Genomic DNA, 20075 nt, shown 5'->3' on the forward strand with positions numbered 1-20075 from the left:
GTCACCAAGTAGGCTACTGTGTCCACAATAGGGCCTACACAGTTTTCTAAATCTGACGAAACAGACCCTTTTGATAACTTTGAGTATTTTTTTTCCCATTTTTATACTGTGAAAATATACATTGATTTCTGCCTTGTGCAAGTAAACATGTTATTGTCAAACGAGTCTTTGAACAAACACGACCCTGCTGTTCCATCTTATTTTTATGAAGGTGATAGATGGCAACAGATCCTACATAGCCGACTCCGTTTGGGTACCAGCGATTTGAATGGCCACAAATTTGTACGACATGTAACAGATACCCCTTCTTGTATTTGTGGCCATCCAGTTGAAGATGCAGAACATTTTCTATGTTTTTGCCCAATATATGTTGCAGCTCGCAATACCCATTTACTGAACTATTATAATCTTAAGTGTCATACTTTGCTATTTGGAGATTCAAATTTAAGTGTCCAAGAAAATATCTCTATATTTAAATCTGTTCAGAATTTTCTTATTAATAGTAAGCGTTTCGAGATCATTTAACCATTCTAATTGTTTGCTATTTATTCTTTGTTTCTTCTACACACTCCTCTCTTCTATTCCCCCAACTATCCGTGTTATCTTTATTGTAATATTGTTCTAGCCATCTTGATGTATAACATGTATATTTGTTAAATGTAGGAAGAGGCCTTAATATAGGCACTTGCCTGTTGGCTAATCCCAAATTTGATTTGCTAATAAATATTGTTTAAACCAGTCTTGGAAATGACAGTTCTAAAAATTAAATAGCAAGGATGTATGACTGTCCTACAAATGATTCATTGGATAATATTTGGACTCTGCCTTATGCAGAGATTCGAGAAAAAATATGTGAACGTCTTTGTCATTTTGTCGATTGTTTTTTCTTCCCGATTCGTGAACACGACTTGGTATGTATTAAATAACTATAGATCCCTTATTGTGCCTCAATGAGGAATTCCTTTAAACATTACGTCACAGCTACCGAACACCTGTCGAGGGAATTCCCTTGAACCCAACACCCCTTTGCCGAATGGGTCATCCCAAGCTAGACGAACCGCCATTTACGTTACTGCTGGGCATTTGTTGTGGAATATAACTCGAAGCAGATCTAACTTGAGCCGCAAAGAATTTCGTACCTGTAATAACAGTGAGAACATTTCGATTATTTCACGTGAAACGTTTTTGTCATATGGTGCACATCAACCGACGGAGATGAGTACTTTGGCGACCGGCGAAGCTCGGACCGACGGGGGCACCGAAGTGGAGTCGGACGAGGTAGGATTTGTTCTTTTGTCACAATAAAAGTTATATTGATATTATTTTGAATTTTTGATCAGTGTTATTGGCTGTCAGGTCAGTAAAATAAATCGCAAAACGAACACGGTGGAAGAAGTGCAGGATAGCATCTCCGATCAACACTTTTAAAATACTTTTGCAAGTTTGCTTACGAAACCAGCCCTACTTACCTTGACAAGGCGGAAATACTCCGACTTTTTGGGGTATACTGCGCAAATTAAATAAAGAAAACCGTTTATTTATCAGGTTTTAGGCCATTCACGACATTTATACTAACACCCAACACGACAGTTTATAAATAACATTTGTTTTCAGGTGTTTTCATTATATTTTTAATTATTACGTTTTATAATTGATAAATAAATGTAACATACATAATAATACTGTAAACTTTGGTATCACATGATAGGGATTTATCCCACATGCATTAAAGGGACAGATCCTTGTTTTTAAACACTAAGGCATATTTTTTCACCTAGACCCTAGTTTCAACCCTTGAAAATGGACACTAAATTGGGTTAATTTTAAAACCTGTAATAAATTTGGATACAACAGAGTGAAAAAAAAGTGTGAGAGTGATGCTGAAATAGTCTTAAAAACACGACTCCATAACCATTACTTCTCAGACGCACATGTGTTTTTTGAAAATATGAAAAATGCATTTGTGTGGTATTAGAAACACCAAGATGACCAGAAACACTTCGATTGTATGGAAATGGATCATCTAAACAATAAAATATAAGTAACGTTTGATTTCAGTGATCATAAATGGCTGTAATAATGAAAAACATGCCTTGGTGGTTAAAGTCTAGTCAGTCCCTTTAAAGCCTACCAAACGTGATTGCTTTGTGATGTATTTTATTATAAGTTAACTGCATATTTTAAAACGGATTGCTTTATGATGTATTTTATTATAAGTTAACTGCATATTTTAAAACGGATTGCTTTGTGATGTATTTTATTATAAGTTAACTGCATATTTTAAAACGGATTGCTTTGTGATGTATTTTATTATAAGTTAACTGCATATTTTAAAACGGATTGCTTTGTGATGTATTTTATTATAAGTTAACTGCATATTTTAAAACGGATTGCTTTATGATGTATTTTATTATAAGTTAACTGCATATTTTAAAACTGATTGCATTATGATGTATTTTATTATAAGTTAACTGCATATTTTAAAATCCATTGGAGAACCGAACCATGCTTGACTGGTCAGTTGCAAAGTAAAATAAAGGACCCACCAGGTGTTAAGTGAACTGTGACATTAAAAATCGGTGTCGTAATATCCATTGTTACTGTCATTTTGTTTTTAAAATCCAATTAGATATATGGTAGCTTCAACTACTCACCATTGCTAACAACTTGGAAGCGTGAGACAAATTTCAGTCTCCCCACCACCCAAATAGAGCACTATTTCACAGGCTTGTGCTGACACCATCCATTCATTCATCCATTATTCCATCCATCCACTATCCATCCATCCATTCATCTTTCCATCTACTACCCATTTATTGATTGATTTATCCATTCATCCATCCACAGACATTGAATTTGGATATTTTTTGAGAATTCTGCCAGAATCATAAAAATAATATATAATCTAATATATATATTTTGGAATTCCATCTCCATAATCTTACACTTCCAACCCAGAACATGGGAATTGCTGAAGCATGGAGCTGTGCTAAATTTGCTTGCATCCATCCGTCCGTCTATCCACCCATCCATCTTGTATACATACACAAGTGTACCATTTCATATGTGTAGTGTTCATCATCCACCATGTGTGATGTGTGTACAGTCATCAAAATTCACAGTAGTGGAAGGCCATCAACTGCCACCACAAAAGCTGTTGCAAAATTGATTTGTAATATTCAGCATTTTAATCATCATCGGATATTGACGTAGTACTAAATTTCTCTCAAGGGACAAATGCACATGATTAGAGGGGATGATTTTCCGTGATTATGGATAAAGGGCACAGAATTTAGCAACTGAAACTGAATTAACGATTTCCAAAAAAAACCCTCTGAAAGTTGTATTTCTGGTCCAAGGTCTAGAACTTTCAAAAGAACTGTTCATTCTTGGAAGTTATGCTTAATTGCCATAAGCTTGCAACAAAGCATGTGACTGTGTACCCATGTCACTTTGTTTACGCAGTAAAATTTAACTTGAAATATAAACATGTACTAATACAATTTTAGAATGTTGATTATATACCGTAACAAGATTTCTAGTACGTTCAATAAGCATAACTGATTTATGTGACACTTTTGTTGGAAAATGTAATTTCGTAAACTTGGGGCATATTCGCAATCTGTACGGAAGCATTTCACATTTAGCCTACTTGTAATATGGCAAAATCTGACTGAAGAAAACACAAAGTTCTTGACAATGATGTACTTTAATGGCGACATTGAAAGGCGGCTTTCATCAGCGTGAATGTTCACTGCTTGCATTCATACTAATATTACAATAGCTAACCAGCTCAGAGCTGGAACAATAACATAAATGGATATAGTTATAGTTTATAATAATATTAATAAAACATGACAATAATTTAAATTGAACACAAAAAAAAAAAATATGGAAAAAAAAATGAATTTGCCAAAATCAGAAACAGAAAATCACCCCTTCTACACATGGCTTTTCTCTTGGATGCAAATTTTATTAATGTGGTGAATTGTTAATTTTGATGTTAAAAATAAGTTTACTGCTATGACTATAGACATTGGTTTGTTCATTAGTTGATAAACTTTAAATTTAAATTTACATTTTGATAAAAAAACAAAAACAAAAACAAAAGCTACATGTAGTTGTTGCAATTTTTAGAAATTTATCGATGTCTCTGAACAGACAGATTTAAAATATGCAGTGAACACCGTGACACTTTAAAAGTTGAGGTTCACCTCATTTACCCACGTCAGTGTTACTGCCAGAAAGAAAATTTTGGGTATGGCACTATGGAACTGAATGCAACCACAGTCAACAGGGGCTCCCCCAGAAAGAAAATGGGTTATGTTTAGTGTTAGTGTTAAGAAAATCATACAGTAATGATAAGATTAATTAATTTTGTCATACGGTTAACTTAAAAAAAAAAAAAAAAACCTGCCAAAAAATATGGGTATGGTGCCATACCCATTTTACCCTCTGGCAGAAACCCTGCATATTGCATACAATATCAGGGTTCAAATTTTACCACATCACTAATGATAACTGCTGTGGTTACCTTCATTCTTGCCTTTGGATCCTGAAATCCTGAAAATCTAATGATGTCAACAGAATGAAAAATGCTTGAGTGCCTTACAAGGTTTAACACTTTGCCTGCTCTGTACATACCATGTAGTACATATACTGATGGAAAGAAATAAAGTATCACACAGATAGCAACCAGAAATAATGACTGCATCAAAAATCAATTCTTATTGTCAGAAGTTGACTAGGAACATACAGGCAGCTCATTTAACTCTACAGACATTCAATCCCACATTACAACTTGGTATGAAATACAGACATTACTACGCTAGTAATGAATTAAATTTGGTCTACAATTCCATGTGTTACCTTGTTTCTTTCCAACAGTATATATATATATATATATATATATATATATATGTATGTCTAAAAACAATAAATATTTGTAAACAATTGGTGAATGAATTTGCAATAGTTTTGTATTTCCTGTTTTAATAACCAAACACACTTGCAAATCAGTTTTCAGGGAACACTTTGCTTTAAAATCTTTGATAATTATCATAATTTCTAGTCAGTTGAAAATTGATTAGCAACTACAGTTTAATGTTTTAAAAAACTGTGTAGTGATCTCTGAAAATTGCATAGCGAATTGCAAAATGATACTGAACAAAATGTTTCCTGGTTTTGCTTTGAAAGAAAAAAGAAAGAAATGTTTTATTTAACGACGGTTATATGGCGTCAGACATATTGGTAAGGACCACACAGATTTTGAGAGGAAACCCACTGTCGCCACTACATGGGCTACTCTTTCCGATTAGCAGCAAGGGATCTTTTATTTGCGCTTCCCACAGGCAGGATAGCACAAACCATGGCCTTTGTTGAACCAGTTATGGATCACTGGTCGGTGCAAGTGGTTTACACCTACCTATTGAGCCTTGCGGAGCACTCACTCAGGGTTTGGCGTCGGTATCTGGATTAAAAATCCCATGCCTCGACTGGGATCCGAACCCAGTACCTACCAGCCTGTAGACTGATGGCCTAACCACGACGCCACCGAGGCCAGTATAAACACTACCACTTCCGTTGTTTTTATCAGCTGTAACATCCCCCCAAAATGAATTGTTTACAATATTTTATAAAGAACTGCTGAATAAACAGAATGACAGAAATGACAGATAGTACAAATCATCCGTTACAACCAATTATATCTGCAATTGTGGACAAAATATCAGACAGTTGTTAGTGGAAACAAAAGACAGAATGACCGTTCTGATCACGTGACAAACCGATGGCCTAACCACAACGCCACCGATGCTGGTGGTTTTGCTTTGATGCCCTAATTGTTGTTACTAAATTTGACCTCTGCTATATAGTCCATTTTTGTCATTTGTGCATGATTGATATAGCAGGGACACATTTTATGACAACATGCTGGTCTTGTGACAGAGTACATGTTGCAGAACTTTACGTCATCACTTGTGTAATACTGGTATAGTAAGTACTGTGTTCATGCCCAGAGTGAGTTCTAATGGCTCACTGGGTGATTGGGGAGTTTAGGACTATTACACCAACTGTTCTGCCACTAGCCATTAACTAGCTACGTCTGTCTTGTACAGACAGCCTGTATAGCTACCTCAGTTCACCATCTTGTACAGCCAGCCTGGGTAGCTACCTCTATTCCCCATCTTGTACAGCCAGCCTGGGTAGCTACCTCTATTCCCCGTCTTGTACAGACAGCCTGGGTAGCTACCTCTATTCCCCGTCTTGTACAGACAGCCTGGATAGCTACCTCTATTCCCCATCTTGTACAGACAGCCTGGGTAGCTACCTCTATTCCCCATCTTGTACAGACAGCCTGGATAGCTACCTCTATTCCCCATCTTGTACAGACAGCCTGGGTAGCTACCTCTATTCCCCATCTTGTACAGCCAGCCTGGGTAGCTACCTCTATTCCCCGTCTTGTACAGACAGCCTGGATAGATACCTCTATTCCCCATCTTGTACAGACAGCCTGTACAGCTACCTCTATTTCCCATGTTGTACAGACAGACTGTGTAGCTACCTCTATTCCCCATCTTGTACAGACAGACTGTATAGCTACCTCTATTCCCCATCTTGTATAGACAGCCTGGGTAGCTACCTCTATTCCCTGTCTTGTATAGACAGCCTGTATAGCTACCTCTATTCCCTATCTTGTACAGACATACTGTATAGCTACCTCTATTCCCCATCTTGTACAAACTGCCTGTATAGCTACCTCTATTCCCCATCTTGTACAAACTGCCTGTATGGCTACCTCTATTCCCCATCTTGTACAGACAGTCTGGATAGCTACCGTAATCTATTCCCCGTCATGTACAGATAGCCTGGGTAGCTACCTTGATTTAGTTTCCGTCATGTACAGACAGCAAGTAGGGATAGCTACTTCTATTCCCTGTCTTGTACACTTCAATGTCATTACCATACAACTTCATTGTCATTACCATACAACTTCAATGTCATTACCATACAACTTCATTGTCATTACCATACAACTTCATTAAAGATTTGAGTCAAACGTTTTGTAAGCACAGACCTGACGAAGCATTCTGCTGACCACTGGCAACTTGACTTGTGGTGATTCTGACCGCAGTAACAATTCACTTGGTGATGCATTAACACACTGGTCATCTGTCAGTTTGTAAACATGGCTCATCCCCTCAGGACCAGTGGTCAATAATGCTATTTATTTCCAAACTGGAAAGTAGATTTGGCTCAAGCATCAAATCCAGCAGAGCTAATGGACGTCACACAGGATTTCAAAAATCAATCTGGTAGATGTGATAGCTGTATAGCTGATAATCCTGTAGATGATCCTGTAGCTGTGATAGCTGTGTAGCTGATGATCCTGTAACTGTAATAGCTGTATAGCTGATGACCATGTAGCTGTAATAGCTGTATAGCTGATGACCATGTAGCTGTAATAGATGTATAGCTGATGACCATGTAGCTGTAATAGATGTATAGCTGATGACCATGTAGCTGTGATAGCTGTGTAGCTGATGATCCTGTAACTGTGATAGCTGTGAAGTTGATGATCCTGTAACTGTGTAGCTGATAATCTTGTAGCTGATGATCCTGTAGCTGATGTTCCTGTATTTGTGATAGCTGTGTACCTGATAATCCTGTAGTTGTGTAGCTGATAATCTTGTAGCTGTGTAGCTGATAATCCTGTAGCTGATAATCTTGTAGCTGTGTAGCTGATGATCCTGTAGCTGTGTAGCTGATGATCCTGTGGCTGTGTAGCTGATGATCCTGTAGCTGTGTAGCTGATGATCCTTTAGCTGTGTAGCAATGATTTCCAATTATATTAGTTGTTCATCTCTACATATCCTTGAATGGTATATCAAAGCCTTTGGTGTGTGTTGCCCTGACTTAGGTACAGTGTATATATAAAACTCTTGCTGCTGTTTGGAAGGAATAGTCTACAGATGTGTGGTTCAGTGGATTTCTCTTTTAAGATTACATCAAATGTTTATAATACCATTTTAGAATCTGAACAGTGATAGCCATTGTTTAAATTTGCAGATATGCTGTTAAGCAATCATTGTCAAACCACATATTTGTTAGGCATTTTAGAATTCCATAGCCTCAGGCCAGTGGTCTGTCCTGGACCAAGTCACTGGCTATCCAGAGACTTGACCCACGACAGACATGCCTGAAACCTTAGTGGTGTATGGGCATGTTAAAAATACTCACTCACTTACTCAGGCCAGTATTTTTTTATTTTTTTTTCAAATTTGGCCCCATGCCAAGTGAATTATTTTTCAGTTTGAGAATGCTTGTTTTTGTCTATGTATTCAAAACTGGTAATGCCAAATCTACACTGTGTGCTGTAACAACAGTTGTGATATTTCCCAGATACCCTTTAATTTACTTTATAAACAGTGCTTGAATACACACACTCTCCAGATACATGTCTGTAGCCTGTTATTAGGATTGGGAGGATCACTTTCAGTTTCAGTTTGAACACAATGGAGTAATTTGGATTAATTTGTCTGAAAGCTTCCCAGTGGATGGTTGTGAGTTGACTGCATAGTTGTGAGATGAGAGAGGATACTGCTGTGTGGTTAGGGCTGATACACACTCATTAAGACTTGGTCAACGTAAACGTGCAGCTACATAATGATAGGGCAGCTGCCAGTAAAACAGGCTGGTTAGTTAGCCAGCTCGTAAAAATCACTGCAAGATCTCATCAAGTTCCAGACTTATGATGCTAGAAGTAGAATGTACAGTGAAACCCCTCTAAACCAGACACCCATGGAAGACCCCTGTAAACAGGACAACCACATCATCAAGTAAAACATTTTTTTTTAGAGAGGTTTTGTTTAAAGGGACCAGAATAAATGTCTGGTTTTTAGGGAATTTTTGTTTAGGCCTCTCAAAAATATAGTCGGTCTGTGGTGAGACCAAAGTTCAAAATTGATGCAGCAATGCAGGTTATTATTTTTTTTTTTTTTCCTTCTCATTTGCCATGGTGTCCCCTCATTTGTCTTAGTATCCTAAATGCTTACCATCACATTTTCCATTTAGCCAAGGCAACTGTAATAACTGGCTTTGTCCCCAAATGGCCTCATGTCAAGGTGTGTCGCAATATTATTATCTAGATGAGGTCTCATGGTAGTAGTTTTGGTATACTAGTAGATGGCACTGTTGTAGTTACCACAGTAAATTAAAAAAAATAGAGTTGACACGCAGGGTCAAAATTGCACGCTGAGCAGAAAATTAGACATTGTTAATGGCAAATAATATGTTGTGTTACCATCACTGGTTAGCCACTATGTTCTTTCCATAGGGTGAAATAACTTTTATGTGAGAAAACTTAATTGAAAGTTAAGTCACTCTCTTGTCTGTCTTTTGAAGGAAAATTTTGCCTTGGTTCCCAATTTTTTTTTATGAAACAGAGGCAACACTTGCCGTGACCATTCCAACTTACCATTTGACCTGAGTAATAGCGTGATTCCAAAGAGCAGATGAGTCAGTTTGCATGTGTTTGAGTTGTATGGAAAAAAAACATGGATCCATTGAATTTAATACGAAATGTCAGTTATTTACAGAACTGCAGGATGTGCTAAGATAATGTAAATGTTTGTTGTAGCAAGAATGGCATGAAGCAATCAGATATTACTCAGTTGGGTTTTTTTTTCCCTTTTAAAAAAAAACATGAATGCCGTTGTCTAGATACTAACAATTTTTTTTTGACATTTAAATGTCAAACTTGAGAAATCATTGGTAACCTTAACAACTGAGCACTTTTTTGTTTGATGAATATTCTGTGTAATTCATTCCTCTGCAGAAGCAGTCTATTTCCCCCCACCCCCAGTGTAGTGCAAATTTACTCGAGATTGCTGATTATTGACTGATACGCATGAGCGCTTCTTTTCACTCACTTGAATATTCTGTATTATATATTTACTTCTACTTCAGATATTGCAGCAAGCTACTCCAAACGGACATTTTGTTGCCTGATTCCGATATTCTCTATTCAGACTGGGTCAAGATGACATTCTCCTTTAATAAATTAGTCTTCATCACAGCGTTCATCAACTAGGAAGGAATGAATGTATAATTCAGCTAGTACAGGTAGTGCACCAGATGGCGATTATTAATAGAAACTGTGTTAGCCGCACCAGCCTGGTGTAGACAGCCACAATGAATATATATACATAATCTACACATTCGATTTGCCTTGATTGCACAGCATTTGGGTCATCATGCAGGGCTAGCCCAGGGTGGCCAGAACATTTTGCCAAATTACACAAACCCAGTTATTTTCTAATGAAACATTATTATTGCATCAAACTATTTTGCCACATTAAAATACAATTCACAAGTTGCTTTTAAAACTGGCAACTGGCGAATTTGACGAGTACCAGAGCAAAATCAGTCACCTCAAAGCCAGTCACCCCAGGGCTTGAAATAGTGCACTGTGGAAACCAAAAAACAATCCTTTAAAAAAAAAACCCAAACCAAGCAGGTGAAATAGAAATTCACTTCCTAAACCCCCCCCCCCCCAAGTTGCAGATCATTTTTCAAGAGATAGTCTATAGATATGTAGGCAACCCCTACAATTACCCCCAGCAATCGGCAATTGGAGATTGTAGGCAACCCCTGCAATTACCCCCAGCAGTCGGCAATTGGAGATTGTAGACAACCCCTACAATTACCCCCAGCAGTCGGCAATTGGAGATTGTAGACAACCCCTACAATTACCCCCAGCAATCGGCAATTGGAGATTGTAGGCAACCCCTACAATTACCCCCAGCAATCGGCAATTGGAGATTGTAGGCAACCCCTACAATTACCCCCAGCAGTCGGCAATTGGAGATTGTAGGCAACCCCTACAATTACCCTCGGCAATTGGAGATTGTAGGCAACCCCTGCAATTACCCCCAGCAATCGGCAATTGGAGATTGTAGGCAACCCCTGCAATTACCCCCAGCAGTTGGCAATTGGAGATTGTAGACAACCCCTACAATTACCCCCAGCAATCGGCAATTGGAGATTGTAGGCAACCCCTGCAATTACCCCCAGCAGTCGGCAATTGGAGATTGTAGGCAACCCCTACAATTACCCCCAGCAGTCGGCAATTGGAGATTGTAGGCAACCCCTACAATTACCCCCAGCAGTCGGCAATTGGAGATTGTAGGCAACCCCTGCAATTACCCCCAGCAATCGGCAATTGGAGATTGTAGGCAACCCCTGCAATTACCCCCAGCAATCGGCAATTGGAGATTGTAGGCAACCCCTGCAATTACCCCCAGCAATTGGAGATTGTAGACAACCCCTGCAATTACCCCCAGCAATCGGCAATTGGAGATTGTAGGCAACCCCTGCAATTACCCCCAGCAATCGGCAATTGGAGATTGTAGGCAACCCCTGCAATTACCCCCAGCAATCGGCAATTGGAGATTGTAGGCAACCCCTGCAATTACCCCCGGCAATTGGAGATTGTAGGCAACCCCTGCAATTACCCCCAGCAATCGGCAATTGGAGATTGTAGACAACCCCTACAATTACCCCCAGCAGTCGGCAATTGGAGATTGTAGGCAACCCCTGCAATTACCCCCAGCAATCGGCAATTGGAGATTGTAGGCAACCCCTACAATTACCCCCAGCAATCGGCAATTGGAGATTGTAGGCAACCCCTGCAATTACCCCCAGCAATCGGCAATTGGAGATTGTAGACAACCCCTGCAATTACCCCCAGCAATTGGAGATTGTAGGCAACCCCTGCAATTACCCCCAGCAATCGGCAATTGGAGATTGTAGGCAACCCCTACAATTACCCCCAGCAATCGGCAATTGGAGATTGTAGACAACCCCTGCAATTACCCCCAGCAATCGGCAATTGGAGATTGTAGACAACCCCTACAATTACCCCAGCAGTCGGCAATTGGAGATTGTAGGCAACCCCTACAATTACCCCCAGCAGTCGGCAATTGGAGATTGTAGGCAACCCCTACAATTACCCCCAGCAGTCGGCAATTGGAGATTGTAGACAACCCCTACAATTACCCCCAGCAGTCGGCAATTGGAGATTGTAGGCAACCCCTACAATTACCCCCAGCAGTCGGCAATTGGAGATTGTAGACAACCCCTACAATTACCCCCAGCAGTCGGCAATTGGAGATTGTAGGCAACCCCTACAATTACCCCCAGCAGTCGGCAATTGGAGATTGTAGGCAACCCCTGCAATTACCCCCAGCAGTCGGCAATTGGAGATTGTAGGCAACCCCTACAATTACCCCCAGCAGTCGGCAATTGGAGATTGTAGGCAACCCCTACAATTACCCCCAGCAATCGGCAATTGGAGATTGTAGGCAACCCCTACAATTACCCCCAGCAGTCGGCAATTGGAGATTGTAGGCAACCCCTACAATTACCCTCGGCAATTGGAGATTGTAGGCAACCCCTGCAATTACCCCCAGCAATCGGCAATTGGAGATTGTAGGCAACCCCTGCAATTACCCCCAGCAGTTGGCAATTGGAGATTGTAGACAACCCCTACAATTACCCCCAGCAGTCGGCAATTGGAGATTGTAGACAACCCCTACAATTACCCCCAGCAGTCGGCAATTGGAGATTGTAGGCAACCCCTACAATTACCCCCAGCAGTCGGCAATTGGAGATTGTAGGCAACCCCTGCAATTACCCCCAGCAGTCGGCAATTGGAGATTGTAGGCAACCCCTGCAATTACCCCCAGCAGTCGGCAATTGGAGATTGTAGACAACCCCTGCAATTACCCCCAGCAATCGGCAATTGGAGATTGTAGGCAACCCCTGCAATTACCCCCAGCAATTGGAGATTGTAGGCAACCCCTGCAATTACCCCCAGCAATTGGAGATTGTAGGCAACCCCTGCAATTACCCCCAGCAATCGGCAATTGGAGATTGTAGGCAACCCCTGCAATTACCCCCAGCAATCGGCAATTGGAGATTGTAGGCAACCCCTGCAATTACCCCCAGCAATTGGAGATTGTAGGCAACCCCTGCAATTACCCCCAGCAGTCGGCAATTGGAGATTGTAGGCAACCCCTACAATTACCCCCAGCAGTCGGCAATTGGAGATTGTAGGCAACCCCTGCAATTACCCCCAGCAATCGGCAATTGGAGATTGTAGGCAACCCCTGCAATTACCCCCAGCAATCGGCAATTGGAGATTGTAGGCAACCCCTGCAATTACCCCCAGCAATCGGCAATTGGAGATTGTAGGCAACCCCTGCAATTACCCCCAGCAATCGGCAATTGGAGATTGTAGGCAACCCCTGCAATTACCCCCAGCAATCGGCAATTGGAGATTGTAGGCAACCCCTGCAATTACCCCCAGCAATCGGCAATTGGAGATTGTAGGCAACCCCTGCAATTACCCCCAGCAATCGGCAATTGGAGATTGTAGGCAACCCCTGCAATTACCCCCAGCAGTCGGCAATTGGAGATTGTAGGCGACCCCTACAATTACCCCCAGCAGTCGGCAATTGGAGATTGTAGGCAACCCCTACAATTACCCCCAGCAGTCGGCAATTGGAGATTGTAGGCAACCCCTGCAATTACCCCCAGCAATCGGCAATTGGAGATTGTAGGCAACCCCTGCAATTACCCCCAGCAATCGGCAATTGGAGATTGTAGGCAACCCCTGCAATTACCCCCAGCAATTGGAGATTGTAGACAACCCCTGCAATTACCCCCAGCAATCGGCAATTGGAGATTGTAGGCAACCCCTGCAATTACCCCCAGCAATCGGCAATTGGAGATTGTAGGCAACCCCTGCAATTACCCCCAGCAATCGGCAATTGGAGATTGTAGGCAACCCCTGCAATTACCCCCAGCAATTGGAGATTGTAGACAACCCCTGCAATTACCCCCAGCAATCGGCAATTGGAGATTGTAGGCAACCCCTGCAATTACCCCCAGCAATCGGCAATTGGAGATTGTAGGCAACCCCTGCAATTACCCCCAGCAATCGGCAATTGGAGATTGTAGGCAACCCCTGCAATTACCCCCGGCAATTGGAGATTGTAGGCAACCCCTGCAATTACCCCCAGCAATCGGCAATTGGAGATTGTAGGCAACCCCTACAATTACCCCCAGCAATCGGCAATTGGAGATTGTAGACAACCCCTGCAATTACCCCCAGCAATCGGCAATTGGAGATTGTAGACAACCCCTACAATTACCCCAGCAGTCGGCAATTGGAGATTGTAGGCAACCCCTACAATTACCCCCAGCAGTCGGCAATTGGAGATTGTAGGCAACCCCTACAATTACCCCCAGCAGTCGGCAATTGGAGATTGTAGACAACCCCTACAATTACCCCCAGCAGTCGGCAATTGGAGATTGTAGGCAACCCCTACAATTACCCCCAGCAGTCGGCAATTGGAGATTGTAGACAACCCCTACAATTACCCCCAGCAGTCGGCAATTGGAGATTGTAGGCAACCCCTACAATTACCCCCAGCAGTCGGCAATTGGAGATTGTAGGCAACCCCTGCAATTACCCCCAGCAGTCGGCAATTGGAGATTGTAGGCAACCCCTACAATTACCCCCAGCAGTCGGCAATTGGAGATTGTAGGCAACCCCTACAATTACCCCCAGCAGTCGGCAATTGGAGATTGTAGGCAACCCCTGCAATTACCCCCAGCAGTCGGCAATTGGAGATTGCTGTGGAGTTTTTAATTCTCACTGGCACCTTTTTGCCTTGGACCATATTCAGGTTTTTTTTACAATGGCTTGGGTTTTTTTGCTGTGGGCACATTTTTAAATGCATGGGTTGTGTTTGATCATCTCATCGGTGATCTGCTGATTAGCTTGTGATTCTGTTCTATTTTAATTCCATAACGCTCTAAAATACATCTCACAGACCCTAATGTTCCAACTTCCACGCACTATCCACTCTCCACTCGCACTTTTCTGTCTTATTTCCACCAGCCCATACTTGATATCTTGGCAGATACTTATTTTGGCCTGCTAATTTAAACAAATGACAGCAAGCCATGTTTTATTCCTCTTTTGAACCCTGCATCTGGTTTAACCTTTACAACATGGTTCATATTTAAACTCTCACATTCTGTGTGAAACATGATGTTGTGTTTGGCTTTCATACTTGAAGTACTGTCATTTAATGGGAATATTTCCATCTACACCTATCCCAGCTCAAGAGTGCAAAACACTTGTTTATCGAAGTACCAAGTTGTAACACAATTTTAATATTAATTTACTACCTAAAATAACTTTGAGAGGGGTTGAGGTTAGTAAAACAAAAACTAGGGCACAGTCATACAGGGTCTTGTCCTGACACATGGGCACAACTAAACTTTTGCCTCACCTCCACCAAGTTTGGTGCAGGGATAGACCTGGGCTTTATCAGTTTGATGCAGAACTTATTCAAAGTTATTGATAGTCATATATATATATATATAGATCTATATAATGCCATACATTGAAAAGAAACAGTGGAGTTGGTGTCACGGTCTTTGGTTCAATTCTCCGTAAAGGATTAGTGGAGTATCATGGGGTCTCTGGTTGAAATCGCTTTTGTGGAGTTTGTAGTGAGATATCTGATTCAAATCCCCTCAGTGGAGTTTGTATCAGGTATCTGGTTCAAATCCGCTCAGTGGAGTTTGTATCAGGTATCTGGTTCAAATTTGCTCAGTGGAGTTTGTATCAGGTATCTGGTTCAAATCCCGTCAGTGGAGTTCTTGTCGGATCCCAGGTTCAAGTCCCCTCAGTGAATTTTGTGTTAGGATTTTGGTTCAACTCTCATCAGTAGCAGTTGTGTTTTGGACTTTGTTTCAAATCTTCAGCAGAGTTTGTTTCAAGATCTCCAATTTAAATTCCTTCAGTGGAGTTGATGTCAGGTTTATGGTTCAAATCCCCTCAGTGGAGGTTGTGTTACATGTATGGTATTAGGTTCAAATCCCCTCAGTGGAGGTTGTGTTACATGTATGGTATCAGGTTCAAATCTCATCAGTAGCAGTTGTGTTTTGGGCTTTGTTTCAAATCTTTTCAGTGGAGTTTGTTTCAAGAACTCCCAATTCAAATTCCTTCAGTGGAGTTGATGTCAGGTTTATGGTTCAAATCACCTCAGTGGAGGTTGTGTCACATGTATGGTATTAGGTTCAAATCACCTCAGTGGAGGTTGTGTTACATGTATGGTATTAGGTTCAAATCACCTTAGTGGAGGTTGTGTTACATGTATGGTATTAGGTTCAAATCTCCTCAGTGGAGGTTGTGTTACATGTATGGTATTAGGTTCAAATCACCTTAGTGGAGGTTGTGTTACATGTATGGTATTAGGTTCAAATCTCCTCAGTGGAGGTTGTGTTACATGTATGGTATTAGGTTCAAATCACCTCAGTGGAGGTTGTGTTACATGTATGATATCAGGTTCAAATCTCCTCAGTGGAGGTTGTGTTATAGTTTCTGGTTCGAATCCCCTGAGTGGAGTTTGTGTCAGGGTCTGTGTGACATACATGTATACATGTGTACAGATAATAGTGTGACTGCTGTAACGGAGCTTTGTTAAAGCAGAGAGAGAGAGATTAATGTGACTTTGACAAATGAAAATATCAGACCTGATGTGGTCTAATGTATTTCCTGTGTCCTGCCACTCTGGCTTGGATGAGCTGGGAACTCACCAATTACACATGTCAGTAGGATGAACGTTGTTAACAGATAACTGGTGATTTACTCAAACATGAAAAACCATTTGGAATAGTTACCCAATATTGTGAAGGCTTTCTTTGATCACTCACATGACAAATGGTTGGAGAAGGGAAAAAACATCTGAGAGTGGTATGTAATCATATGAATATAAACTGGTGTCTTTTAGTGCATGGGTTTTGATTTAGAAGGAACTAACTGTATGACAGTAAATCTTGTTATTAGGCTGTGTAAAGTAGTTTTGACTGTCACAGCTTTTTTTTTATCATAATCATTAACTTGTGGTTAAATATATCAATTTTGACTATTTAATTGTGTGTCTGGTAATATTACTAATAACTTGAAGTGCATTTCATGTGAAGCATGTTTCTTTTTCAGTTTTCTGCAAAGAATTATGGAAAAAACTTAGTGTATTGAATATGTATGCATAAAACAGTGACGTCTCTAGTTAATGCATGTGATACACTCTCAAGATTCCCTCCTCAAAAAACAAACAAATTCTACTAGTAAATGGAATTATTTGGTTGTAATTTTTTATAGGCATATAGCTGAAGGTATATAAACTTTATGTTAGAAAGCAAAAATTAATAAATGTTTTTGGCGGGAACCGCCATTATTGCAACTTTGACATAGCACCTTTAATAGCTATTCAGTATTTGTTTTCTATACATACACATAAAGCGAAAGCCAGGAATATTTGCTTCAAATCCACCATTTAATGTGAAGGAACAATTACAGCTAACATATTCCACAGCAATCGATTATGCATTTTTATGATTGATCATCTCATCGGTAGAGTCCATTTTTTTAATTATAATTGATCACTGGAACATCACTAGCACACACGTGTGGTTTTGTGTACTTTTATTGTTTATTGGGTTACAATAAATTACCACTTCTCTTCCAGTTTTTGTTGTTGATGATTTCTGTGAAAGCTGTAGTGGAATAAGCACAAGCTGCCGGTAGGTTTGAGTGTTTGGTGTTTGGTTTAGTGTCCAGCAAGCATGCTGGGCTGGTGAGGAAAATAAAGAGATAATTACAATTCCGAGGATTCCATCACACTTGACATACATCTAGGTACTTTGAGGTCAGGCGTGGCAGTAGATTGTAGTCATGGCAATGTAAATAGCTGGATGTACATGTATATATACTTTGTTTAAAAGTAACAGTATATATTTTGTGGAAATACTAAGGGGATATAGGTTACAGTATACCGTATTTTCCGGCTCATTACACACACTGGTGTATATACTGCACCCCTTGTTTTTAGACCAAGTTCCAACCTTTGTTCGTACATAAACCGCACCTTTAAATAAGCCGCAGTTAAAATAAAGCCACAATCTTAATTACAGTTAACTATTGTTTGTATTTAATAATAAAGAGATCCATTCTCCCTTAAATTCAAACAATAAATAATTGTTGATTGTGTTGCTTTCAGTTTCATTTCACCTAATGGGAAAGTTTTGTAAACAAAACACCGTTGACAAACCCCGCTATTTTTACGAAAATATGAACAAGAACTTGATAATGCTAATTTCGTAATCTTGCATTAGTTGCAAATAAAAAAAAAATACATGATAATATTTTATTTGTTCCAGTATGATTACAAAGTGTGAACCAAAAAACAAAGGGCACAAGTGAAAATTACTAGTACATCTACTCACTCGATTGCAAAACACGTGTTTCTCTGTAACTTAACTAGCGTGCTGTGTGCAAAAATTATATATTCAAACGAGGTCGGGTCAAGCTGGATATGTGGCAGTGAACCGAAACTAAGCGTGCAGTCCTATCGATCGTTTACAGTTTCAACATTGTTTTATAACTTTTAAACGACGGCCTTTATATATATATATATATAATTTGCCGAGAATTATATATGTATAATTACATGTATAATTACATGTAATATAACGAAATACATTACAACAACGTTATGCTCTGTATAAATTAGCAGGCCAATTAGATTGGAAATGTTGACATTTAATACAAACATTACAGGTACTCTGATTATGTGATTTTAATTCGCAAGCTTCGTACTAAACTTAAATTTTGATATATTAATTAAAAACATTACAAACAGGTTAGAAACAGTGGCGTTAAAGATATTAAGAAACTGTTTTGATGTCCTTGTTACGGTCCGGCTTTTGCAATTGGCCATAAATGGCCATGACATTGTAATTGTATCACGTGACATTGTTTAGGCTGCCACTGGCTTTTTATCTGCAATATGGAACATGCAAGTTGGGTGTGTTTACTACAAAGTATAACAACACTACTTTGTATAATATGAGGAAAGCTACTTCATTTTAGAACATCTGACAAACACATCTCATGCACTACTAACAATAAATGTTACAGAAATCAAACTAAGAAAGTTCGCAGACGAGTCCATTTTTCAAACTGTAAGTATAACGATACACAAGTGATGTATTGTTTCTAGCCTGACTAGACTATTAATAAAGAGCCATTCCATTGCAATACTTCAGTCCCAGTCATTTGGTATGCTATATTATTACTATGAGAATGAAAAAAAGGTTCTCGTTTATATGCACAGCGGTTACCGTAAAATTCATAAATAAAGCACACCGTTTTATAAACCGCACCTTGCAATTCACAGTAAAAAAGTAGTGGCTTATATGCCGAAAAATACGGTACTCTGTGTGTGTGTGTGTGTGTGTGTATATATATATTATATAATATATACTGTTGTAGTCATATGACATTATATGTTTATAATTGTAACTTTGGTTGTTTTCCTCGAGTTGGATATGTTTTAATTGACCTACTAAGATAAATCACCTACTTAATAGGAGCAAAGTAATCTATTTCTTACACAGCATTTAAAATTTTAAGTACCTTTCCAATTTAAAATCTTATACCTTTTTTTTTTCAATAGTGTTAATTTTATTGCATAGTTTGGCTTTGACATCTAAGTCATCACCATAGAGCAGTCAATGAGATGTCTTTAAATAGATACATATATCTAAAGTATGTTTGATACTGCCCTGTAACAGCACACATTTAACAGTGTTTTCTCCAACAGGTGTGTAAAACTATACATTACTAACATGGAATGTAGCACTGATTTGTGTGTATGTATGAGAACAAACATGAAAGGTGTTTTCAAGTGTTTGTGTAGTTGTGCCAGGTGTGGAATGTTGTTTATCAGTAGACGTACAACAAGTTTATCCTCACACTGAAGTCTTCCACACTGATCACCCCACTCACCCCTGCTGTTAGCCTGGATCAGCTGTCCATCTCAGCTTCAGTGTGATGAGTCTGGTGTACATTGTGATGGAGATTCTACCTGGGGTGCGATGGGTCTCACGTCTCAGGACCCAGACCCTCAATGGTTATTAGCAGTTCTTGAGTC

At 39.8% G+C, this 20075-nt stretch overlaps 1 protein-coding gene across 7 annotated transcripts in view; it reads left to right on the plus strand.

Moving 5' to 3' along the window:
• Nucleotides 1-1042: 1042 nt before the first annotated feature.
• Nucleotides 1043-20075, plus strand: part of LOC121379261 (ankyrin-2-like) — a 253747-nt gene continuing 234714 nt past the window's right edge. For all 7 annotated transcript variants that reach the window (XM_041507782.1, XM_041507784.1, XM_041507783.1 and 4 more), the window contains exon 1: nucleotides 1043-1278. In XM_041507782.1, the coding sequence (XP_041363716.1) occupies nucleotides 1216-1278 (63 nt within the window). In that variant the 5' untranslated portion in view covers nucleotides 1043-1215. The remainder of the gene's footprint in view (nucleotides 1279-20075) is intronic.

The sequence above is a fragment of the Gigantopelta aegis genome, chromosome 8 (assembly GCF_016097555.1).
Source record: "Gigantopelta aegis isolate Gae_Host chromosome 8, Gae_host_genome, whole genome shotgun sequence".
Lineage (NCBI taxonomy): Eukaryota > Metazoa > Mollusca > Gastropoda > Neomphalida > Peltospiridae > Gigantopelta > Gigantopelta aegis.